Raw genomic sequence first — 26187 nt, forward strand, 5'->3', positions numbered from 1 at the left:
CGCTGAGCCATCTCTCCAGCCTCCAATCACTTTCTAAAGTATATCTCTGAGCACTACTTGTGCACTTGGTCAAACTTTCAACAAATGAGCCTTTAGGGTGATATTTCCCTCATATCCACTTTATAACACCACTTAACCCTCCTTTCAGAGTCCTGACTTCAGTCGGCAGACCTCAGACATTCTCCCGAGTGGGCAGCTCCAGCCTTGATCTCCAGGGTCTGTGTAAGTACCTGTGCTGCTTATTATCTATGTAATAACTCTGCTATTACTGCTGTCTCTGCAGTTCTGGCTAAGACACATCTCAGGAGACTATCTCTCTAGCAAGCCTTCCCTGGTCCTCACACACCTCCAGCATGGAGTGAATGTCACTCACAATGTTCTACAGAACCTTTATTTTTTCAGGGCTATCCTAGTTTCTCTTTCTCTCAACCCAAAGAATATAGTTTAATTTAATCTTCATTGAAGATGATTGTGAATTTTGAAGCATTCATTTACTTTTCATTTGATTTACTTTTTAAAAATAAATTTGAGCTAGAGTCTTGCTTTTTTTTTTTTTAAAGATTTATTCATTTATTTATATAAGTACACTGTAGCTGTCTTCAGACACACCAGAAGAGGGCATCGGATCTCTTTATAGATGGTTGTGAGCCACCATGTGGTTGCTGGGAATTGAACTCATGACCTCTGGAAGAGCAGTTGGGTGCTCTTAACCGCTGAGCCATCTCCCCAGCCCTAGAGTCTTGCTTTGTAGCTGCTGCTGGCTTGGAATTTGATACATTGCACTAGATAGCCCGGAACTAGCTGTGTCTGGGCCTGAACTTGTCTTTGCTTCTGGAGTGCCGGGTTTATAGGTGTACACCACTACACTGAGATGAAGCCTTCTCCTTCACTCGATATTGCTACTTGCTCTTCAATGACTTCAGGAGATCTAACACAGCTTAAAAAGGACTGGTGTGGGCTTGGGGATTTAGCTCAGTGGCTGTCTACTATGCACAAAAGCTGTGTTCAGTCCTGGGTGGGGTGTAAACTCCTGGAACTCTAGCATTTAAGAAGTAAATGCAAGAGTATCCTCGAGTACATAAAGAATTTGCAGTCAGCCTGAGCTACATGAGGGCCCCATGTTGAAACAAAAATATTCATGTTTTTTATTATGTCTGGAGGTACAGGGTAGGAATATGAATATGTGTGGGGGTCATAGGAAACCTTCAGTGCCAGTCCTCATGTTCAGTCTTCTTTGAAACGGGGTCTCTCTTGTTGTTCTCAGCCCTGGGGCTTCCAGGGGTTCTGTCTCCACCTCGCATTTTGCTCAGGAGCACTGGGAATACAGGTGTGTGCCCTGTGCCCAGTTTTATGCAGGTTCTAGGGATCTGAACTCAGCTTCTCACACTGGCAGGGCAAGCGCCGCACCCACGGATCCATCTCTCTTAGCCTCCTCCCCCAGAAAAAGAAAACTTCCTCAAAGTAGCAAGGAGCCAAATAGTGGTGGAAATGGCTGCAATATTCGAGGCAGACTTTCAGAGAACATGGAAAGCATAAGTTATAGGGCCGGAGAAATGACTCAGTGGTTAAGAGCATTGACTACAGGGGTTAGGGATTTAGCTCAGTGGTAGAGCGCTTGCCTAGCAAGCGCAAGGCCCTGGGTTCAGTCCCCAGCTCCGGAAAGAAAAAAAAAAAAAAAAAAAGGACTGGTGTGTGGGACTTACAGAAGGCTGAAATCTGGAATCATGAGGACTGCAGTTTGGATCCCAGCGCTTGCTTAACACACCAGCTATCCATGCAAATGCCTGTAGTCCCAGCTCTGAGGTGGGCAGAGACCGGAAGATAAGATAGCTGGCTTCTAGCCTAGCTAAGAAGACCTAAGCCCCAGGTGGAGAGAGGTGGGGAGGGAGGGAGGAAGGATAAGGGAAGGGGGAGGAGGAAGGGGAGAAGGTGCTGTCTCAAAGGTGGTGGAATGGGCAGAGTGTGACAAAGGATGCTAGACTCATCCCTGCTCCCTGTGCACATGTACCTGCTGACCTACTGGAATGGTGATCTGATGCTGGCTCCACCCCTGCGTGCTGGGGGCAGACCATCTCCCTGGTAACTCTTCTTTTCTATAAAACTAGGCAGTAGGCACTGGGGTGGTGGCTCCGTGGTTAGGAACATGTACTGTTTTGCTAGAAGACCCAAGTTTGATTCCCCGCACCCACATTAGAAGACCCAAGTTTGAGCCTCTGCACCCACATTAGAAGACCCAGGTTTGATTCCCTGCACCCACATCAGGCAGCTCTAAACTGCTGGGAACTCTAGCGCACGCGCGCGCGCGCGCGCGCGCGCGCACACACACACACACACACACACACACACACACGATTAGATCTCCCCCCCCCCCCCCCCCCCCCGGTTCTTTTTTTCGGAGCTGGGGACCGAACCCAGGGCCTTGCGCTTCCTAGGCAAGCGCTCTACCACTGAGCTAAATCCCCAACCCCTAGATCTTATTATAAAAAATAAAATTAGGGGCTGGGGATTTAGCTCAGTGGTAGAGCGCTTACCTAGGAAGCGCAAGGCCCTGGGTTCGGTCCCCAGCTCCGAAAAAAAAAAAAAAAAAAACCAAAAAAAAAAAAATTAAATTAAATTAAATAAGAGAAAAGAAAGACGAGTAACCACTCTTTCTTTTCCTTTCATCTTCCTACCATTCCAATCTATGGAAGAATAGATTAAGACTGGTGGCTGTTCCTACCCATTAAGTGGCCTAGTTAACCAAAACAGCAGTCTAGTCTTTTACATGGAGCTAAGTCCTCTAGGTTTCATAAGCCAAGTGTTTACACACACATGCATGTGCAGAACTTCCTGAGCCAGCGCCTGTCACATTTGCCAGTGAGTAAGCACTCAGTGCCCTTGTGCGCATACACTGCAAGCTTCCACATTGGGCAGAAGAAAGCCTTCAGCCGCACATTTTAATTTCATAAAGTCACAATGGTCTGGACATCACATGAAGCCTGAATCTTGAATGACAGAACTCAAAGCAAAAATGTAGAGAAAAAACCTATATATAGTTGCTTAAAATTGCTTTTTCTTCCTATTTTGTGATCACATATTGCGATTTCTTTTTTTTTTAAGATTTATTTATTTAATGTATGAGTACTCTATCTGCATGTACACCTGCATGCCAGAGAGGACATCAGATCCCATCAGAGATGGTTGTGAGCCACCATGTGGTTCTTGAGAATTGAACTCAGGACCTCTGGAAGAGTAGACACTCATCTTAACCACTGAGCCACCTCTCCAACCCCATATTGTGATTTTTTTTTTCCTATTCAACATTAATTTGGTGGGCCTGGAGAGATGGCTCAGTGTAAGAGTGCAGTTAGTGCTGTCTATCAGCAGGAGTGTTGACTAATTTTGTAGTCACTTTTCCCCAGTGACTGGGGATCGATCCTGGATCAATCCTGGATCTCATACACGTTCGTAAACACTACTGCTGAGCTGCAGCCCGTCCTCCACGACCTAGGGACCTTCCGCTCTCAATTTATTATCTCTCCAGTGTTTCCACGTTAAATTCTTTCTTTTTTAAAGATTTATTTATTTTATCTAAGCAAGTACACTGTAGCTGTCTTCAGACACACCAGAGAGGGCATCAGATCCCATTAGAGATGGTTGTGAGCCACCATGTGGTTGCTGGGAATTGAACTCAGGACCTCTGGAAGAGCAGTCAGTGCTCTTTTTTTTTTTTTTTTTTTTAAAGATTTATTTATTATATTTATTGTATAGAAGTACACTGTAGCTGTCTTCAGCTACCAGAAGAGGGCATCAGATCCCATTACAGATGGTTGTGAGCCACCATGTGGTTGCTGGGATTTGAACTCAGAAGCTCTGGAAGAGCAGTCAATGCTCTTAACCACTGAGCCATCTCTCCAGCCCCAGGTTAAATTCTTGATATCTGTTTGATTCTGCTAAATAATGCTTTTCATGTTTAGGCAGTTTTCCTGGTAATTCACCCAATAGGCTGCAGAACACTTGTGTCAAATGTGTCCATGGGGACAGGATCAGAATACACATGGGTTATTTAACTACAGCTGTCTTCCTAGCAAATGCCTAGGGCAGTTCTCTAAAACTTCAAGTGGATGGCTTAGCACGTCCTCCATAAGCAATTCATCCTGATTTTTTTAAAGATAGTCTTTCTTTCTTCAAGATAGTCTTTCTTTCTTCACTCCTTTCTTTCCTCCCTCCCTTCTGTCTCTCTTTCTCTCTCACTTTCTAATGTATGAGTGCTTTTTCTGCATGTACACCTGCGTGCCAGGAGAGGGCATCAGACTCTTTTATACATGATCGTGAGCAACCATGTGGTTGCTGGGAATTGCACTTGGGTCCTCCAGAAAGAAGAGCAGCCAAAGAATGCTCAGTTAGCTGAGCCATCTCATCAGCCCAAAGAAGCAGTTAATTCTTGAGAGTCTTACGTATTCCCAGCTGGCCTCAAATTCCAATGATAACCTTGAACTGATCCTCTTGCCTCTACCTCCCAAGTGCAGGGAATAAAGAGTGAGCACCAACACTGGTGTTTATGTTGTGCTGGTGACAAATCCAAGGCCTCATGCATACTAGGTAAGCCCTCTATTCACTGAGCTAAATAAGTCAGCAGGAAAACATCTCCAGTAAATTGAGTTTATGTGTGGTGGTGCTGGACTTTAATCAGGAGACAGGTAGGTCTTTGTGAGATCAAAGCAGCCTGATCTATTTAGTGGGGTGTAGGCCAGCCAATACTACAGTGAGACCTTTTCTCAAAACTAAAACAGGTTAAGAGAGTGTACAAATGTCTTAAAGGACTCTGCAAAGTTACAAAGTCTATGCGAATTTCTTCTCTCTGGGTAGCCCAAGAGGTTTTATCGTCCTTTATCCTTTTCAAAGCTATGAATTAATTTGGCAGGTTTGCCCTTAGGTCTGGGTAGGTAGCTGAGCTCTGCACTCTTTTTAATATTTTGTTATCCCCATCCTTTTTGTTTTTGTTTTTTCTCCAAGACAGGGTTTCTCTATGTAGCCCTGACTGTGTTGGATCTCACTCTATAGATCAGACTGGCCTCAAACTCAGACACATTTTGAATCTCAGCTACGTTTTAAGAATTGACAGTTCTGGGGCTGGGGATTTAGCTCAGTGGTAGAGCGCTTACCTAGGAAGCGCAAGGCCCTGGGTTCGGTCCCCAGCTCCGAAAAAAAAGAACCAAAAAAAAAAAAAAAAAAGAATTGACAGTTCTGAGAAGGAAAAAAAAAAAAAAAGAATTGACAGTTCATAAGGAGCTTTTTTTTTTTTTAAAGTCTTCATCTCTTCTGAAGTAGTCTGTCTGTTTTTCTTCCTTCCTTCCTTCCTTCCTTCCTTCCTTTCTTTCCTTCTTTCTTTCTTTCCTTCTCCTCCTCTTCTCTGGACCTTGACATTCGGATTTTATCTCTTTCCTTCTTTTCCCCCCTTAACAGAATCTCAGACTTGCTGTGCTTGCTCTGTTGTTAGTCTGGCCTTGAATTCCTGAGCCTTTTGTCTCCACTTTCCAGTGGCGGAATTAACAGGTATGTATTACCATGCCCAGCTGGGCTCAGCTTTTCTGTTGAGAATGTCCTTATACAGTTCTTGAAATTTGTTCTATATATTTAAGAAAATTCCAGGTCACTCTTCATATACATGTACATTGCCTTTTAGATTTTGATCCATCTGGGCTTCTTGTTTTTCCTTTTTTCTTCTTCTGGGGTTTCTCTGTGTATCCCCAGCTGTCCTAGAACTCTCTCTGTAGACCAGGCTGGTCTCCAACTCAAGAGATCCTTCTTCTGCCTCTTGATTAAAGGCCACCATGTTCCACCTGGTTTTTGTTTTTCTAACAGTTCCTTTCTTTTTATTTTTCTGTAAACTAGGGTTTTATGCAAGGTGGCTTCATTGACAATTCTGTTCACCACCATTTTGACTTATGTTAAGAGAAAACAACCTTTCTTTGGTCAGATAGCTGCCACTCAGCTGCCCTCTTAAGACCTGGTCCATTGGTTTTTCCTTTTTGAAGTATTTTATTATTTTCTATGTGTATGGATGTTTGGCCTACATGTATGTCTGTATACCACATGTATGCCTTTGCCCTTGGAGGCCAGAAGAGGTGATCTGATTCCCCTGTAACTGGAGTTAGAGCCAGTTGTGAGCTGCCATGTGGGTGCTAGAAGTCAAACCCAAGTTCACTGTAAGAGCAGCAAGGATTCTGTGGGTGCGTTGTTTACTTTTCTGGTTACTATGATAAAATAGACTGGCTCCTCCCCTGACACACACACCCCAGCCCCCTGCCCATCCCCCACTTCAAAAAGAAAAGAAACAGATGGAAGAAAGAGCTTATTTTAGCCCGTGTTGGTGAGTACAGTCCGTCATAGCAGGGAAATCCTCGCTGCAGGAACAACCCTGCTGGTTATACTCCATCCAGTCAGGAAGCAGAAAACCACAAATAAAAGCCCTCAGCTTTTTACTAAGTCCAGGACTTGGGCCCATGGATGGTGCCACCAACATTTGTATGTGATCTTCTCACCTCAGACAGCCAATCTAAGTAATCCTTTCCAGGCATGCTCTGAAGCTTGTATCCTAGGTAAATCTTGATCCTAGTTACACTATAAATATCCATCTTTGGTAAATGTAGAAACTGATGTCTATTACACAAAAGTTAGACAATTGTTAGAGACTTCTTAGGGAAAATTTTTCCACTTATGTGTATGAATATCTTGCCTCATGTATATGCATGTGCACTGCTGCTTGCAGAGGTCAGGAGGAGGCACTGGATCCCCGGGACTGGAATTACAGTGGATCTGGAGCCAACATCTAGGTTCTGGGAACTGAAACCTGTTGTTTTTTAACAAAATCTAAATAATTTTTACCAAGAGTCGGGAGCCAGGTGCTGGGTGAAAGCCTGCTAGGTCAGAGAGGCAGAGAACGCACCCAACTGACCTTCCTCCTCAGCTCAAGTTCCAGATGCAATGCCCTTCTTTCTCATGGATCTCAAAAAACTTCCTTCAGACTGAATGTCCTTCCCTTCTACTTTCTGTATATCTGTCTGTCCTCCCAACTCCCTCATACTCTTGGGTTTTTTTTTTTTTTTTGCTATTTTTTTTTTGTTTTTAAGAATTCTATGTTCACTTCCTGTCAGCTGGTTGCTTCTTCTGCCTCTTGACCTGCCTCTTAATCCTGTTTTCAATATTAAAGCAGAGCTCTTGGATTAAAGATGTGTGCTAAGGATGAGCCACACCCCCAGTAAAAGCAGATTTTTCCAATTAGTAACACAATCTTAGGGTTCACAACGTGATCAAATATCCTGAAACAGAGCCCAGCCCCAGTGCAAAAGCAACGAGAACTGCTCAACTGTCTCCAGCTGCAACGATCTGTCTATCTATGTATCCATCCATCTATCTATCTATCTATCCATCCATCCATCCATCCATCCATCCATCCATCCATCCATCCATCCATCTATCTATCTATCTATCTATCTATCTATCTATCTATCTATCTATCTTTTTAAGATGGATTTCTCTGTGTAATCCTGGCTGTCTTAGAACTCATTCTCTAGACCAGGCTGGCCTCAAATTCAGAGATCCACTTGCCTCTGCCTCCTGAGTGATGGAAATAAAAGTCTGTGCCACCACTGTCCGGCTTATTTAGTTTTGGGCTATTGTATTTTACATTTATTTATTGCTTAATATGTGTGCACATTCATCCACTCGAGTGTGTGTGTCCTGTAATGGTCAGCTTGTGAGCAAGTTTGATCTCCCCTTCTTTTATGTGAGTTCAGGGACTGAACTCAGCTTGTCAGTTCTGGTAGTAGGCACCTGTATCTGCTAAGCCATCTCACTAGTACCCAACGTTTTAGTAAACAAGTGATATTACACAAATAATTGAGAAATGGCTTGGTTACAGACACTTGCTGTTTTTGCAGAGGACCCTGGTTCAGTTCTGAGTCCACAAGATGACTCATAGTTTATCTGTAACTCCAGTTCCAAGGGATCTAATTTCATCTTCTGTCCTATGCACCTGGCACCAGGCATGGATGTGATGGACACACTTATATGTGGTCAAGTTTATACACATAAAAGAATTAAAAAAAAAAAAAAAACAGGCTGGAGAGATGGTTAAGAGCACTGACTGTTCTTCCAAAGGTCCTGAGTTCAATTCCCATGGTTGGCTCACAATCATCTGTAATGGGATCCAACGATGCCCTCTTCTTGTGTGTCTGAAGATAGCTACATTGTGATCATATTCATAAAATAAATACATCTTTTTTTTTTTTTTGGTTCATTTTTTCAGAGCTGGGGACCGAACCCAGGCCTTGCGCTTCCTAGGCAAGCGCTCTACCACTGAGCTAAATCCCCAACCCCAATAAATTTTTTAAAAAATTAAAAACCTTTAAAAACAAAAAAAGAAGATACGCAATAAGTTGAGAGGATTTTTATGTTTGTGGTTGTAAAAATAATTATTTACAAAATGTAAAGAATATTTAATGTGCATTTTATTGTAGAAAGTACCTTCATATATTTGTTAATTTAATCCTTACAGTAGTCTTGGGAAGTAGGTAATGTTCATCCTTTTACAAGGAACCTAGTAAAAAGAAATAGATGTGAATGTAAAATTTAGGATGGCCATTGTGTCATATTGGAATTCCCATTCCCACTGTCCTTGCATTGCTTTTGCTTTGGTAAGCAACACGTTATATTTCCTTTTTTGTTGCTTTGTTTTTTGAGACAGGATCTCATTAGATAGCTCTCTAGGGATCCTGGACCAAAGAAGCTATCTTTGAATCCACCTTCCCGGGCCTCCCAAAGCTCTGGAATTCAACCAATAGATGCCATACCACACCCAGACAATCGTTTCTTTTATTCACCAAATACTGAGCACTCGCTGAATCGTCAGTCACTATTCTAAGCACTGGAGCACCAGGAGAGGAAAGACCCGGAGGCTCTCTTTATGTTTACATCCCAGTGTGGGAGGAAGAGGTCGACTATTAAACGAGACATACTAATATATGATAAATGATGATTATGTACTATAATAAAACTATTAGACAAAAGATGGGTGTGGTGGAGCAGGCCTTCGATGCCAGTACTCGGAAGGCAGAGGCAGGCCAATCTCTGAGGCTAGTTTGGAGTTTCAGGACATAAAAGGATACACAGAAACCCTGTCTTGAAAACCAAACTAACCAACCAAAGTTTGCTATTTGTTACTCCAGGACCCCAGCTCTCCCAGGACAAGAATAAATCTCACTCTCTACCTTCAGGGAAGCAAGATCCTTATGAACAAATTATAATCCTTCTGAGTAACAGAAAACAAAAGCAGTAGATACTACTTATAAATTCCATAAATTGAATAGCCAGTAATTTGTGAATATTCATTTCCACTATTTTAGTATATATTTTTTACTCATTCGCACTGCAGAAAATTGTATTAAATATGCTTACAGGTTTCTGAAGCTATCTAGTTACCTCTTTGACCCTGTTACTTCGCCTAAGTTGTAGTGAGTATACACACAAAAAGTCCAAAAAACCCAATATAGCCGTTGCCAATTATTTCTTGATGTGAGCAGTTTTTTTCGAAGGACAAATGACATTTGGGCTTTCTATTGAGGTTCTTAGTCCCGCCCAGGTATCAGTTCATCGAACTTCAAAGAATCAGGAGACCAAGGTTCTAATTCCTGGAAAACGAACTACCAAAAAGTGAGAAAACCTCTAACAAGCCCCGCGCGGGTAACCAGCCGGAACCTTGACCTCAAGATGGCGTCCCACAGTCATAAGATTCAATCAGCTCCAATCAAAAATGGCAGGGTGGGTCGTAATTTAGAGCTTGAGCCTCTCTAGGTCTCACTAGACAATCCTACTCTATGGTTACCCTTCTATACTTAGTGAGGCCGAGGAGACAGCGGAGACTATCTATGTATAATCTTCTCTATGGTTTTCATTTTCCACGCCTCCTGGCGCAGTGCACGCCGGGCAAGAGGAAGACCTCCAGTAGCTCCCCGCGCAGCGCGGCTGTGTTTGCGGCCTATTCGAGTAGGCGCTTCGGAACCAGTCTCTGAGTCGGGCGGCGCGCAGAAACCTCCAACCGGTGGAGCCTACTCATAACCTGACGCCCAGAGGCCGCGAAGACAGTACCGTTTTCTTAGCGGCGGGTGAGTTCACGCTTCCGAACGCGTGAGGAAACCGGTCGACCTGGTACCTCAGCTGCGGGAGGAGGAGAAGGAGGAGGAGGAGGAGGAGGAGGAAAAGCCAGGGTGGCTGCGGAGGGCCGAGTGGGGTGGGGGCGAGGGTGAGGGGGTGGTGTGGGGGAGGGGACGGGCACGAGGCTTGGGCTTCTCTACCCCCTCCAAGGCCTCGAAAAACCAGTGGACTGGGAGCCCATGGAGGCCGGGCCTACGTCCAGAGCGTTCCTTCGTGAATTTTTGTCGCCCACTTTCTCTATTGCTTCAGATTCCGTTTGGGAGTGAATCGCCTCGTCCCTTACGGGGCTCCATCTTAGCCAGGGATAGGATCGGTCGGCCTGTAGGTCGGGTCCTGGAGGCCCTTGTTTTATCCGGCCTCAAGATCCGCCTCTCAGTAGATTTCCGGGGCCGAGGACTAAAGTGCCTCAAGGCTGAGCCTTTAAGAGTAGCCTGCGCCCACTCTTTTCAGCGAGGTGCTGGCCACCAACGGATTTCTTTCTCTCTGGTAGTCTAGTGCCAGCCGCCAAAAAAAGAACGGGCCCCACCCCTCCTTGAGTTGAGCAAGTGTCCACTTTTTGCTTTTTAAAGCACCTTTCCAGCCTGTTGGAGATAGTGATGAGTTTCACCATCTCGTCGTCCCCTTTCCGACTGAGAAGGATGCTGTAAGCGATATTTCCATTCATTCTAGGCAGCGCCAGGCTTCACATTAAAATATGCTACCATCCTTTTGTTTTCAGTATTGATTTTTAAATACGGTTTTCGAAATAGAGTATGAAGGTTATCTTGAAGTTATGTAATAATGGATTTATATTGACGTGGAAATGCCATTTTGGTACAGATCTGAGTAAAGTCTACCAAAAGGAGGAAAAAGATTGGGTTTCTCTTGTATCCTAGTGCTTTAGAATTGAAATAATGTGTATCAGGTAGCTGGCATTATTGTATAAACAGTTTTTTGTGTTGTCTGTGAGCACCCTCACTTGCAGTTTCCCTTCAGTTTAAAAATCTCTTGATTTTTCTTTTTTTGGAAACAAAGAATTTCACAAGAGGGTAACTGTATGACATTGGTACTGGTAAGCTTGTATATAGAATTAGGAGAAAGGTTTATAGTTTAACGGGGGGTATTCATACCATGAATTTGATTTGTGAGAACATTAATTTTTTTTAATAAAAATATTTCAAAAACATTCAGTGGTATCATAAAGCATTCAGTTGCTCAGTTCTTGTGATTTCAAGCAATGTGCTTTTATTTAACTTTAAGTCTTGATTTTCTTCATCAGTAAAATGAGTTATATTTAGATTCACTTCACAGATTGGACTTGGGGACTGAAAAAAAGTATGTAAAATGCTTACTAAAATAATTTTATAACATGTTGGTTTATACTAATAAATGACGCTACCTAAGAATGAACAGTCAGACGTTTCAGAGACTTTTTACATTTCTTCCTGTGTACTCAGAGTAGACTTTAACATTTAAGTTCCTTACTTTCTCCATTTGTTGGGAATTGAGACTTTGTGGCACTTTTGCATTGGTAATTTCTTAGTGAGGAACTTTGGAGTCTTACACCATAAGTAATTTGTGTTCCACTGAACAATTTAGCTTCTCCAATAAAGACAGTAACAGTTGTACTCCAAGTAATTTTGGAAATTTAAAGAATACTGAGGACTTTTGCAAATAAAAATAAATGAAAATGTTGACATTGAATCATTTTGGGATTATCTTTTTTGTGTATGAGGAAAGTGTCACAAATATATTTTCTGTTAAATTTTTTTATATATTTCGTGTGTATGGGTTGAATGGATGTTTTGCCTTCTTGTTTGTTTGTACACTGTATTTGTGCCTGGTGAGGCCAGAGGCCAGGAAAGGATATCCTAGAACTGGAATTTAAAAATGGCTGTGAGCGCTTGCAAGGCCCTGGGTTCATTCCCCAGCTCTGAAAAAAAGAAAAAAAAAATGGCTGTGAAACACCATATGGATTCTGGGAATCAAACCCAGGTCCTCCGGAAGAGTAATAAATGCTTGTATGTAACTGCTGAGCTATCTTCCTTTCTTTTGTTAGAAAACCAAAAACTTCTAGGAAAAAAAATTGCATTATTGTTTTGCATTTAGCCATTGTGTATTAATAATTTTGGCTAAATGTTTTCTGTGATTATCTTTATTTTAATGTTGAGTTTGGATGAAGATATTCACACTTGTACATGTTGAGTAACGACTTCAGAGTTGGACTTTTCAAGTTAATTTTTTTTTTTTTAACTTTTTTTTTCTTTTCTTTTTTTCGGAGCTGGGGACTGAATGCAGGGCCTTGCGCTTGCTAGGCAAACGCTCTACCACTGAGCTAAATCCCCAACCCCCCAAGTTAATTTTTTAGCCACAGAAAAATGTTCAGTTTATTTTCCTTATTTATGTCTGATTAGGAGGAAATTTGTTGTTTTATGGCTTTGAGAGACGTTAACATTAAATTATTAGCGCTGTTGGGTAGTCACCATCTTGAAAAACTCTTCTTTGTATTCTTTAATCTTAACAAAAAGCTTTTTAAGACAGGACCTCTCTATGTTAGCCCTGGCTGTCCTGGAACTCACTCTGTAGACCAGGCTGGCCTCCAATTCAGAGATCCACCTGCTTCTGCCTCATAAGTGCTGGGTTTAAAGATGTGTGCTACTATACCTGGTCTTTAAATGTTGTGAGGGTTAATGTAGAGTTCCTTATTTACTGTGTGGTGCTAGGGAGCAAATCCAGGGCAGTGGACTTGTTAGGCAAGTTCTGTTCCCTTGAGTTAGAGCTTCAGTTCTTTTCTCTTATTTTACAGCTATCATTCACATTCCTCAAAAAGATTTTGATTCCTTCTTAAAGCCTTCTTGAATAACTTTGTTCTGGTGTTTGATAGTTTCATTAAGTAGCCCGTGCTGGTATCAAACTCAGGCTTCTCCTGCCCTGGCCTCTCCAATGCTGGGGTTATAGGCATGCACCCAAGTTTAGCTTCTTTTGTACTTAAAACATTTTTTTAGTTTAGTTTTTTAGTTTGGAGAAAATATTACTAAGAATTATTAGTATTGCTGTTTTTCTTTTCTTAACATTTTGAAACAGCACCTCATATTCTAGTTCAGGCTGCCTTGAACACATTATGTAGTCTAGGCTGACCCAGAGTTCATAGCATTCTGCAGTTTTATCTTTTTACTTTGACATAATTTAAAAGTTACCCAAAGTACAGTGAATTCTCAGCCATTCTAACTCAGGTCCCTTAGACAATGTTTCTGCCAATTTACTTTTGTTCTTTTCTCCTCTCCATAGTTTTCTTTTGACATATTTTGCTAGTAAATTTTAGATGTGATGCCACTATACTCACAAATACATTTCCTGAAAGCTCTGGGAAATTCCTTTTTTATCATTTAAAACTAGTACAGTGATCAGAATCAGGAAATTAGCATTGGTACAGTACTGTTTAACCAACCTTCAGGCCTTAGATTTTGGTAGTTGTCCTGAATTGAAGTCTTTTAAAGTAGTAGCTTTAGAAAGCTCAGTGATTTTTTTTTTTTAAAGTAAATATACAGTTGTATAACTATTGCCCCAGAAGTATCTCCTCTAGCCTACTTGGGAAGCACTGTGTATTCTACCTTAATTTGTAGCAATCACCAATGTGTCTATATAGCTGCTGCCTTTTTTTCATTGAAAATGGTGAAATAATACTGAAAACAGGTAATGTAATGCTGCTTTTCTTCTCATTGAAAGTCAAAGCTTCTTAGGAAAAAATCTTATGTTGGAGATCCAGAATCCTTCAGTATTCCCTTCACTGCTTCTTGTCATCCAGTGTTTCTGTGCAGTACTGGTGACAAGGCTTTGACTATGTTGGTAGACACAAAACTCTGTGCCTAAGCTATGTCCCCAACCTTCTGAAAAGTTATGCTGTAAAATAATTTTTTTTTCAACATTTTCATTATTTGGCAACAGAACCTTTTTTAAAGCTGTGGTTCCTGCAGAATCTAGTTCTCTGAATCAGTGAAGTAATTTTTCTAAAGCTATATTTGCTTAAGGTAGTGCAGTCATTAGTCTCTAGTGTTGTGCAGGCTGTAAGTAGTTCGGGAGACATTGGTAAATTAATAGTCATGTTCATCGTGGAGCCACTGGACTAGTTGTGTAACTTAAAATCTCACCCTTTCATAACAAGTACAAATGGTTTCTAGAGGAGAACATTTGAAGTAATTGGAGATAGGTACTTAGGAGTATTTGCTGAGAGAAATCTTTTGGTTCATCCTTACTGTTTGAGAAATTTGATGTATAGTATCTCTAGAGAGCTTAGTGTCACTCTCCCCAGTGGCATTCAGTTGTCTGGATAAGTATGCAATGGAGGAGTGTGCATAATTAGTATTGATTATAGTTTGTATACCCATGGTATTCACAGGACTAAGAAAAAGAATGGACTGAAAAAAAAAAGAGAGTAAAATTGAACAGTATAAATATATTTTAGGTCTGTTTTCTTTTTTAGATTAAATACACATAAATTATATATAATAAAATCCATCCATTTTTACGTGTATGCTTGCAGGCCAGAAGAGGGAATCAGTTCCCATTATAGATGGTTGTGAACCACCATGAGGTTGCTGGGAGTTGAATTCAGGACCTCTGGAAGAGCAGACAGTGCTTTTGGCCACTGAGCTATCTCTCTAGCTACGCCATCCATTTTTAATTCCAGTGAGTCTTGAAAAATAGAATTGTGTGGCCACCACCAAACTAGATAGAGATTGGGAACACTTACATCACAGACAGTTGTTATTTTGGCACAGAAAGCTACATACTTAACAAATATAAATACTTTGAACCAGCCAGGTGGTGGTGGCACACACCTTTAATCCTAGCACTTGGGAGGCAGAGGCCAGCCTGGTCTCCAGAGTGAGTTCCCGGACAGCCAAGTCTCCATAGAGAAAAACTCTGTCTTGAAAAACAAAAGAAAACAAGCAAAATGCGTGTGCATATCTACATATATGTGTGTGTATATATGTTTATATATATACACATGTATATGTATGTATTTTGAACATTTTAAAATTTAAAACATCTTAGAGCAGGCATGGTGGCACATGCCTTTAATCCTAGCGGGACCATTGAAGCCAGAATACATGGGGCCCCCGGACAGTTAGAACTGCATAAAAGAGACCCTGTTTTGAAAAAACAAAAAACAGCCCCCAAATCCCACAGAATGAAAAAGAAAAACACATACAAAAGCTATTTTTATATATAGTATTGAAATAAATTCAGTATTAATAACTGTGTCTCATATTTAACATAACCCTCACATAACCCAAACAAATCCTTTTGGTTATCCAGAACCCACCAACTTGATAACTACTACTTTGACCACCCTTACCTCCTTCAGGGCACAGTTTGTAATTATTGAAGTAGTTTCTTGCTTCCATTCTGTTTGTTTCTTTCCACGTTTAAAAGGGTGACAATGGGGGCTGGGGATTTAGCTCAGTGGTAGAGCGCTTGCAATCGCAAGGCCCTGGGTTCTGTCCTCAGCTCCGGGAGAAAAAAAAGGGGGGGGGGTGATTGTTAAATCAGAAACCTTTCAAAATGTGTTCTACCCCATTTTAAGTAGTAGCCCAGACCTTTACAATGTATTACAAAGCCCTATTCTCTTTGAACACTTGTCTTCCCAGTTAATGCTCAGTTTTTATCTAACTCTTAGCAGTTTATTCTTCTCTAGGCATATATAGTTGACCTTGCTGGTCTTCTTCGTATTTATTTCCTTTGCTTGGAAAGCTTTTGTGTCTGATATAAATAGGCCTTCCTGCCTCAGCCTCTTTCAGCTCTGTGTTCAAATCTTTACTTAGTGAGGCCTGGTCATTGAACAGAGAGTAAACCCCACTCCCCACCTCTTTTCCTTGATTATATTCCTATAAAACCTACCAACCTTCAAAGTCTCTAAAACTTAGGAGAAAGTATAATTTATTATTAAATTTAAATTTATTTTAAAAATTAATCTGGTATACTTTGCTATGGTTGTATTTTCATTTCATGTAACAAATCATAAAGCTGTTAATACTCAATGTTTAAACATTTATTCTGTTAACATCAGGAATGTCTGTTTTTCAAATCTCCCAATGAGGAGGCTATTATCTTAAAGGAAATGGGGACTATTCGCAAATGTTGTTATTGACTATATATAATATTTTTCACCTTGAAGTCCAGCCCATTTTAAGTTTTGAGCAGCTTTAAATAAGATGGAGGTATTTCATAGGAAAATTAGTAATGTTGCAATAATTATATTGGTGAAACAAAAATGTATCTGGTTAATTAACTTTTAATATTAAAAACTATAAAATATAATCCTTAAGAATATAGCTTTACTTTAAAAGTACTGTTTTTATCTAACACTGGTGGGAGAGAAATGGCTCTAAAAGTGAATTCATGGCCCAAGTTTACACCATCGTGAAACTGGGCACTGAGCTGTTTCTGATATGTAGTAACTGTTTAATAAATCTATTGAGTCCTCAGACATTGTTTACTGTTCATTAATTAATTTATTTATTCAACAGGTACTATACCAACTGCCTTCCTAAGAAAGTGCTGAGATAGAGTATTATTATAATACAAGAGCTTCTGTAAGTAGGACAGTAGCCTTCTGTTTTAACAGACACACCTTCCTGCTCCTTTCCATGCAGAACATTTGTAACACAGATGATTAAAAAAACTCAACGGGAAAGGGGAACAAAAAGAACATAGTGTAATAACATTTTTGAAGATGTCATAATTGAAACCCATTACTTAATGTGGTCATTTTAAAGGTAATTACAAAAAAGAAAAGACAAAGCAAGCAACATACAAACACTGAATATATAATGTCTTATAAACTTGTGTCTTTACTTTGTTAGATATGCTGAAGCTTGCCTAAGTTTTTTAAGGCTTTTCTAGCACCTTTTTGCTAATATAGGAATCATTCTGACAATTCTTTTATTTGTGAATAAGAACTGGCTTATAAAACCAAGTTTTATAGAATATTTTTTAAAGTTATTGTTATTACTATTTTTTAGGGCAGGGTTTCTCTGGGTAGTCTTGGCTGTCTTAGAACTTACTCTGCAGACCAAACTGCCGTAAAACTCACAGAGATCCACCTGCCTCTGCCTCCTGAGTACTGGGATTAAAGGGTGTATCACTACCATCTGGCAAAGTATTTTTTTAAAATATTTTTAAAGTTACATTTTTATGTACTTATTTTTGGGCATATGTTCAATGGCCCAAAATGTGTGGAAGTCAGAGGACAACTTGTGGGAGTCAGTTCTCTTCTTCCACTTTGTGGGTTCTAGGTATAGGATTTAGACTATCAGGCTTGGTGGCATGTACCTTACCTGCTGATCCATCTCATCAGCTCTGGAGACTATTTAAAAAGTCAGAGGTGCAGTGTAAGGAGGAACAGTTGTGAGCATGTAGCACATGCTTCCCTATTTCAAAGAAATGCTTAATAACAGGTAAAAGGATAGTCAGCTTTCAGGGATTGGGAGCTAAACTGAAATAAAAGGGTTTTTGTTTGTTTTTTTGTTTGAACTCAGGTTCTTACAAGTTAAGTGATTTATTCTAATGCACAAGGAAAGAATATATTTTATACGCTGGTAAAACAAATTACACATTAATTTGGGGGGAATGATTTAGTACTAGAGTTTCGATGCAAAGTGATAACCTATATTACAGAAATATTTATAGGCTCACAAAATGGCTCAGTAGGTAAGGGTGAGCTTGCCGCTGTGCCTGACAACCCAAGCTCAATTTCAAGACCCAGGTGATGGAGAGAGTAGACTCCTGTGATTTCTTGACTTCCATACATGCCACACACATACACAAGCATACATAAACTCTCAGAAATCAATAAATATAATTAAAGAAAACCCTAAATAGTTTCAAAAGATAAAATTAAATGTCCAAGAATGTTCAATGTTACTCAAGGGATAAAAAGCTGAGACAACTGGTGTTTCTGTATTATAATTTACTGAGTTACAAAGACAGGAATGGACGTGAGGAGATGTCAGTGACATTGAAGGGAAATGCAGATAACAGTGTAGTATGAGTATAAGAAAGCACAAATTATTAAATATTTGTATATAAAAAGATATATAGAAAACATAACATGGTAAACTGGTGGGAATTGATGAGTGAGAGAAAGTAAAAGACATCATACTTTTTAAACTTTGGCTACTAAAGGGTGAGTAAGAAAAATAAAGGAGCCAGGCATGGTGGTACATTCTTATAAATCTGGTACTCAGAGGCTAAGGATGTTGGGTTTGAGGTCAGCTTGGGTCATGTAGTGTTTTAAACTGGAAACCAAATAAATATGTACACTCAGCCACTAAGAGTAAAACAACATACTTTTGAGGTAAGGTCTCATGTAGCCAGACTGGTCTCAAACCCAACATCACATTGCTTCATAGCAGTCTGGCCTTTAACTGATCCTCCTGCTTCCACCTCCCAATGTCAGAGATTACAGTCCTGTGCCACCATGCCCTGCTTGAAAAATGTCTAGGCTTTCTCTATTCCAGAATGTGGGATTTTCTGTTATAGGTTGAAGAATTTTTACTAGTGATTTGACAGTGGCTTCCTGCTTAGGTGGAAAAAAAAAGCAAAACCCAAACTAATTCTACTAGAATCAATTACCAATTTATTTCAGCTTTTTTTTTTTGTTTTGTTTTGTTTTGTTTTGTTTTTGAGACAGGGCTACACCATGTAGCTGGCTGGCTTGACTCTGTAGATAATGCTGTCTTGCCTCCTTGTCCACCCCAGACCTTGGATTTTTGAGACAAACCCTAACTCAAAATTCATCTGCTTCTACTTTTGAGATTGGGATTACAGGCTTGTGCCACCAGGCCTGGCTAGAGGTTTGTTAAAAGAAAAATGTCTTACACTAGGTATGATAGTATACACCAGTAATCTCAGTACTTGAAATAATAGAGTCAGGAGGGTCAAGTGTTCACAGTTGTCATCAACTATATAGTATTTAAGGTCAGCTTTGATTACTTGAGATCCTTATCATCAAAAAACAAACAAACCAAACTGTTACCTTATTGCAAATTGTGGGCTCTTTATGTTAGAGCAGTTATTTCTGACCTGATAGAAGCCCCCTCCCCCTCCCTTTGTAATTTAATGGCATATTGTCTTTGAAGAACTAGCTAATGCTGAGTCATCAAATACTGTTAACCTTGCTAGTTTTTGGGTGAAAAATGATTGTATCAGAATACTTAAAATTAGCTACCCTCCTGGATTCTGAGTTTGTTTTAAAAGATTCATTGATGTTTGGCATTTAATTTTTTGATATTAACTGAACCTCAAAATTTTTTTCTTCCTTTATATGTATTCCCACATGATTGTAGGAGTCTATCCTGAACTTAGTTCGTGTACATTTTGGGAACTTATTTTAGAAAAGATCTAAGTTTTAAAAAATTCTCAATGGACAGACAGAGAAAAGAGGGTCTTTGCCAACTCCTTTGGGTAAGAAAACTTTAGAATTTTGCAGATACTCTAAAAATGAAGGTCAACAATGTAGGCATATCAGATTGGAAAGGTTTCAAATAAAATGATCTGTCATTTCTTTCTTTAGACTGGTGCAGTCAGAATGTCTTTTCCCCCTCATTTGAATCGCCCTCCCATGGGAATCCCAGCTCTCCCTCCGGGGATCCCACCCCCACAGTTTCCTGGCTTTCCTCCACCAGTACCTCCAGGTAAGTTTGAGCACATTTTTTTCTTATTATCATTAATTCATTCATTTATTTGTTCCTTTTTTTTTTTCTTGTTTTTTGAAGACATTGTTTCTCTGTAGAGCCCTAGCTGTCCATCTTTGAACTACAAAGATCCATCTGCCTCTGCCTCCCAAGTACTTGGTTTAAAGGCATGCTCCATCACGCCTGGCCCATTTTTTTTTTTTTTAATTAAAAAAACCATTATCTTTGTTGTCGTGATAATTCCTTTGGCTCATGGTACATTTGTGATTTACTAGTAAATACATCATAGTCTTACTGTGAAAATGGTTGTCTGATTTTTCTTTCTGGGGTTTGGGGTTTTTGACAGTTTTTCTGTATAGTATGGGTGTCCTGGAACTTGCTTTGTAGACCAAGATGGCTTTGAACCCATAGGAATCTGCCTTTCTCTGTACCCCGAGTGCTGGGATCAAAGGCATGAGCCACCACTGCCACCACTGTCTGATTTTTTTCTGTAGCGTTGACAGAATATGTGTTATCCCAGGTTCCCACCACCTTTCAGGTTCCCAGAGGCTGGGATTGCAGTTGTGACTCACAGTGCTTGGTTTGCCAGTAGATTTGTGTTTGTGGCTGAGTTTCAGAATCATCTTGGAAATTCCGTAAAAATAATAAGTGTCTGAAGGTGCTATATTCATGTTCATAAGGTTCAAAAATTTGAAAAATAAAGTAAGCAGTGAAATTTCCCTCAAAAAAACCTACATAAATTAATATAACAACAGTGTTGTCCCTATTACTGTAAGGAAACAAAATAGTTGATTTATCTTTGCAGATATTTAAAAATGCATGTTAAAAAGTAAGGTGTACATTTTTATAAATTATTATTATTATTATTATTATTATTATTATTATTATTTTGTTTTGAGAACAGGGTATGCCATATATCCTTAGCTGGCCTAGAGCTATGTAGCCCAGATCAATCTTGAGCACATGGTCATTCTCTTGCCTCAGCCTCACAGGCAATGAGATTACAGGTGATTGTTACATTTCACTGCTTAGTTTATGAATAGCCCCCTGCCTCCTTTTTTTTTTTGGTTCTTTTTTTTTTTCGGAGCTGGGGACCGAACCCAGGGCCTTGCGCTTCCTAGGTAAGCGCTCTACCACTGAGCTAAATCCCCAGCCCCCCTGCCTCCTTTTAATGGGGACAGGAAGGATCAAGGCAGGCTTTCACTTGGCCTAGCATGGCCTAGTCCTTGCTGTGTAACCAGGCATGACTGATCTTCTTTCCATGCGTCCCAAGTTTGGGAGTAAATATGTGTTCGCCAGCATGCCTAGTTCTAAGTATTTTTTTTTTTTTTTGTAAGTTCTTTTCTTTGTAGTCTAGTCTTGGCCATCAAACATTGAGCCTTCTGATTTTTTTCATTATTACTATTTTGTGTTCACGTGTAAACACAAGGATATGCCTTGGTGTAGGTATGGAGGTCAAAATATAGCTAATAGTTGGCTCTCTCTACCATGTGGGTACCAGGGAATGAACTCATGTTGTCAGTCTTGTCAGCAGGTACTTGGATGTACTGAACCATCTTTCTAGCCTCCTCTGTTCAAGTGATGCAGGATCTTTTACTGGAACTCAGGGCTCCTTTTTGGGCTGCTATAGCATACCAGTGATCTCTGGGAATCCACCTATTTCTCTATTATCCCCTTGCTGGGATTCTAAGCACTGATCCTATACCTTTATTTTTATGTGGATGCTCAGGATTGTCCTCATGCTTGTGAAGCAAACACCTTAGTATGTGAGACATCTCTCCAGCCTTGCAGCTATTTTTTCTTTTTCTTTTTTTCTTTTTGTTCGGAGCTGGGGACGAACGAAACCCAGGACCTTACCACTGAGCCAAATCTCCAACCCCCCTGTAGCTATTTTTAATTATTCTTAAAATACAGTATGTTTTTTTCCACCTTAGGGACACCAATGATTCCTGTACCAATGAGTATTATGGCTCCTGCTCCAACTGTAAGTACAATTTGTCTTTTTCTTTCTTTTTTTTTTAAAGACCAAAGTCTCACCCCTCCCCTTAGCTAGCCTTGGAATTTGTAGCTGAGGATGACTTTGAACTTTGATTCTATTGCCTCTACCTCTTTTTTTTTTTTTAAAGATTTATTTATTTATTATATATAAGTACACTGTGGCTGTCTTCAGATACACCAGAAGAGGGCATCAGATTTCTTTACAGATGGTTGTGAGCCACCATGTGGTTGCTGGGAATTGAACTCATGACCTCTGGAAGAGCAGTCGGGTGCTCTTAACCACTGAGCCATCTCTCCAGCCCTGCCTCTACCTCTTAAGTGCTAGAATTATAGACATACACTAAACATGCCTGAGTTTTGTGCTGGGGATTAAACCTCAGGCCTCAGGGAAGTATTCTGTCAAGTTGAGTACTCTACCTCAACCCTGTAAATATAAAGGGAAAATTAAGATTTAGGATAAGGCTAGCATTTCTTGAAATATAAAACTTCGGTAAGCTTAGATAATGTAAAAAAGACAAAACAAACAAACAAGAAAAACCAAAACCATGTGTCTGTGTATACTATCCTAATTGACTAGATGGTTTGGTTTTCCTGGAACTAGTTACAGGTGATTGTGAGCATCTGATGTAGTTCTGAACTGAATCCTCCGAAATATCAGTGTATTAGTTACTTTTCTCTGCTGTGACAAAACACAGGGATGAAGGTGACTTGGGCTTACTGTTCTAGCTTGATTAGGGTCCATAATGCAAGAAACCGTGGCACCAGATTGAATGATGGAAGGAAGAACTGAGAGCTCAAATCTGAAACTACAAACGAGGAGAGAGTGAGTTTAAAATGGTGGGAATTTTAAACTCTCAAAGCCCTCCTGCCTCCAGTGACAAACTTCCTACAAGGCCATGTTTCCTAAACCTCCCAAGTAGTTGGGCTATTTGTTTTTTGTTTAATTGCTTTTGTTTTGGGGGACAGTGTCTCATAGTAGAACTCACTGTGTAAACCAGGTTCACTTTAATGCACTAGAAGTCCATGCCTCTTGCCTCCCTAGTGCTAGACTAAAGGTGTGCACTACCATACCTGCCCAAGTTAGATCTTTAGAACATTTCAAATGTCACTCCCCTTTATATTATAGAATAGGGAAATGGGGAATTAGGGTTTGGAGCAGCTCCACCAGTTCTTAGTTTACCCTGGGCCTACTTAGTTTGTAATGAATTCATTGTCAAGTACATAGATTTTTGCTCCTATATGTGGTAGGTTGCAAGTTTAAAGTGAAAATAAGCTAATAAACACAAGGACCTTATAAAAAGCAAAAGTGTTGACAGTTTTGCAGTGTTTCAATATTGTGCTATAAGAATAGCAAGAGTAATGAATTTGTTTTTATCTTGGTACTGAGTATAATTGTGATGAAATTACTAGCTGGTTTTTTTTTTTTTTAATCTCAAATGGCTTCTCTTTTGAACACTTAAAAACACTCAAATGTAAAAGCTTGATATTTTTGTTTCCTTTTAAAAGTAATTAAAAGTAGAAATTTAATTGTGAAGAGTAAATTTGTATTAATAAAACATACTACATGCTTTAGAAGTTTTAGATTAGGTATGTAGGGCCTTTAATGATATACTATATATTTATACTTTTAAAGTTGGTGTTTTTAGTATAATGTCATACTTGCCAGATCAAATTTCTTGCTTTTCTTTACCATAGGTCCTAGTGCCTACCGTGTCCATGGTTGGAAAGCATTTGGGAGCAAGAAAGGATCATCCAGGCTTAAAATTAAAAGAAAATGATGAAAATTGTGGCCCTACTACTACAGTTTTTGTTGGCAACATTTCTGAGAAGGCCTCAGACATGCTTATAAGACAGCTCTTAGCTGTAAGTTAAAGTGTTTATTTTTCACTTTTTAAAACTGTTAATAAGTTTCAAACTTACAAAAAAGAAAAGAGGGCTGGAGAGATGGCTTAGTAGTTAAGAGCACTGACTGCTCTTCCAGAAGTTTTGAGTTCAATTCCCAGCAACCACATGGTGGCTCACAACCATCTGAAATGGGATCTGATGCCTTCTTCTGGTGTGTCTGAAGACAGTGATAGTGTACTTATATACATAAAATAAATAAATCTTAAAAAAAAAATCAACCATAGTAAGAGTGCATATGCCTTACTAGTAATCTTTGGGCTGATATGTTGCGATTTTTTTTTTTTAAGATTTCTTTATAATAAAGAAATGAATACACTGTAGCTGTATTCAGACACAGAAGAGGACATCAGATCTCATTATAGATGGTTGTGATGGTTGCTGGGATTTGAACTCAGGACCTCTGGAAGAGCAGTCAGTGCTCTTAACCACTGAGCCATTTCTCCAGCCTATATGTTGTGATTTTTATAAGTAGTTACAGATTTTTTAAAAATTTGGTTTTTTTTGGGGGGGGGGTTGTTTGTTTTTTTTTGAGATCATGTTTCTTTATGTAGCCTTGTTGCCCTGGGAGTCCTTCTGTAGACCAGGCTGGCCTCATACTCAGATCTGCCTACAGTTGCCACCTAGTGCTGGGCTCAAAGGTGTGCGTTGCCCCTAATTGCGAAGGCTTTGTGTATTCAAGCAGCTTGTTACATTTTTCAGGTTTACGAGAGACTTGGAGTAATTTTAACAAGCTCAGTTGCTAGTATGATCTTGCTGAGCATTCTGTTACCTGTTCTCCTGCATTGATGGTATTATTTTGAGACAGGGTTTGTGACCCCGGCTGCCCTCAAACTTGTAGCATTAACTACCTCAGCCTCTTGTATTACTGGTGTGAGCTACCCATAATATAATTGTGATCTTGTCTTAAAACTTTTGTTTGTTAAGGGTTAATTCTTAAATTTCTTTTTAAGAAATGTGGTTTGGTGTTGAGCTGGAAGAGAGTGCAAGGCGCTTCTGGAAAACTTCAAGGTACTCATTTTCCTTACTTTGTTTTGCTATTTTAACCCGTTTGTATAAGTTTGTATAAAACTCAGCATGTTTTATTTTAATTTTCCTAATAGAATGTATAAGAAGGCAATTGAGAAGGTTTTGGCTGAAATTTGAGGTTAGAAGATTCAAAAGTTGAAGCAGAAAAGGAGGTAGAGGAGGAAATATTGAGCATTATTCAATAGTTTTTTCTTCCTTCCCTCTTAATTACTAGACTTGTCAAATCTAGTAGTTTCTTAATGGCCTGTACTTTTTTTTTTAAAGATTTACTTTATATCTGTCTTTATCTATCTATCTGTATACATATATTTTTTGTATATGAGTATGTTGTCTTCATGTGCTCCAAAAGAAGGCATCTGTTCTCATTAAATAGAGTTGTGAGCCACCGTGTGATTGTTGGGAATTGAACTCAGGACCTCTGGAAGAGCACTGAGCCATCTCTCCAGTCCCGATGGCTTGTAATTTGTGTAGAGGTTTCTGTGTGTGAATGCAGTGCCTATCTAAGCTGGAAGAGGGTGTTGCTCCCTTGGAACTGCAGTTAGAGCTGGTTTCCACCTGCCTTCAGGAGTCTTGAGAATCTGTCTTCTGTAAGGGTAGTATGTGTTCTTACCTGCTGTGCTGTTTCTTCAGCTTTCCCACTAATTTCATAGATTTTTAAGGTTCTTCTGTCTGAAAGTAAGACTGTCTGACCCAGATGCAATAATTAGAACTCAGGAACAGGGAAGGATAATTAGGCGGACTGTTTTTTTGGGTTTTTTTTGTTTTTTTTTTTTGAGACTTACTTATTTTTTACTTTGTGTATGTGAATGTGTGCCTCATGCTTATCTGTGTGCTTGTGCACCTCGTGTGTTCAGTTCTGCAAAGGCCAGAAGAGGGAGTTGCTTTCCCTGACTTGTGGGTGGTGGGAATAGAATCTGGGTCCCCTATAAAAACAAGTGCTCTTTAGTATGAAGCCGTCTTTAGCTGCTCTTGTAGTTATGTATATGTAATATGGTTGTTTGGTTTCTGTGTCTTCTTCAAATGCTCCTCACTTTATTTAAGAATCTCTTTTGCTGAACTTAAGATCATATAGCTAGCCAATGATCAGGGAGTTTCTCCCATGTTTGCTTCTGGAGGGATGTGATTACTAGTGATTGCCATGTTATGTGCACTTTTATGTGGGTACTGTGGGTACTTGGGATCTTCTGGTCCTCACACTTCTATGGCAAAGTGCTTCCCAGCTGCACATGGCCTATTAGTTTTGAAAGTCAACAAACTACTTTTCATTGTATACAAACACTGCTAAATTCTTTGCTCTTTTTCTCTTCTTGGTGTTATCAGTTAAGTGTAGTGTTTCATATATGTGAGCACTTATTTATCACTAAGCTATACCTAGTTTTGATTTAAA

At 39.8% G+C, this 26187-nt stretch overlaps 1 protein-coding gene and 1 long non-coding RNA gene across 10 annotated transcripts in view; one reads left to right on the plus strand and one right to left on the minus strand.

Moving 5' to 3' along the window:
* The first annotated feature begins 206 nt into the window (after positions 1 to 206).
* Rbm25 (RNA binding motif protein 25) overlaps positions 207 to 26187 on the plus strand; it is a 57041-nt gene continuing 31060 nt past the window's right edge. Inside the window, exons 1-8 of one of the 9 annotated variants that reach the window (XM_063262229.1) lie at positions 207 to 222; positions 9957 to 10145; positions 16704 to 16769; positions 19524 to 19641; positions 19751 to 19871; positions 21806 to 21855; positions 23565 to 23732; positions 24725 to 24782. In XM_063262229.1, coding sequence (XP_063118299.1) covers positions 19600 to 19641; positions 19751 to 19871; positions 21806 to 21855; positions 23565 to 23732; positions 24725 to 24782 — 439 coding nt within the window. In that variant the 5' untranslated portion in view covers positions 207 to 222; positions 9957 to 10145; positions 16704 to 16769; positions 19524 to 19599. Of the gene's footprint in view, positions 223 to 8576; positions 10838 to 16703; positions 16770 to 19523; positions 19642 to 19750; positions 19872 to 21805; positions 21856 to 22595; positions 22693 to 23564; positions 23733 to 24724; positions 24783 to 26187 lie in introns of those variants that run through there. The other 8 variants (XM_063262223.1, XM_039112644.2, XM_063262224.1 and 5 more) reach the window with 8 other exon arrangements.
* LOC102547293 (uncharacterized) lies at positions 8471 to 9594 on the minus strand. Its single transcript, XR_593119.4, has 2 exons — positions 9463 to 9594; positions 8471 to 8581 (listed from the first exon to the last, which is right to left on the minus strand). It is a non-coding gene; the product is annotated as an uncharacterized LOC102547293 (long non-coding RNA).

The sequence above is a fragment of the Rattus norvegicus genome, chromosome 6 (assembly GCF_036323735.1).
Source record: "Rattus norvegicus strain BN/NHsdMcwi chromosome 6, GRCr8, whole genome shotgun sequence".
NCBI lineage: Eukaryota > Metazoa > Chordata > Mammalia > Rodentia > Muridae > Rattus > Rattus norvegicus.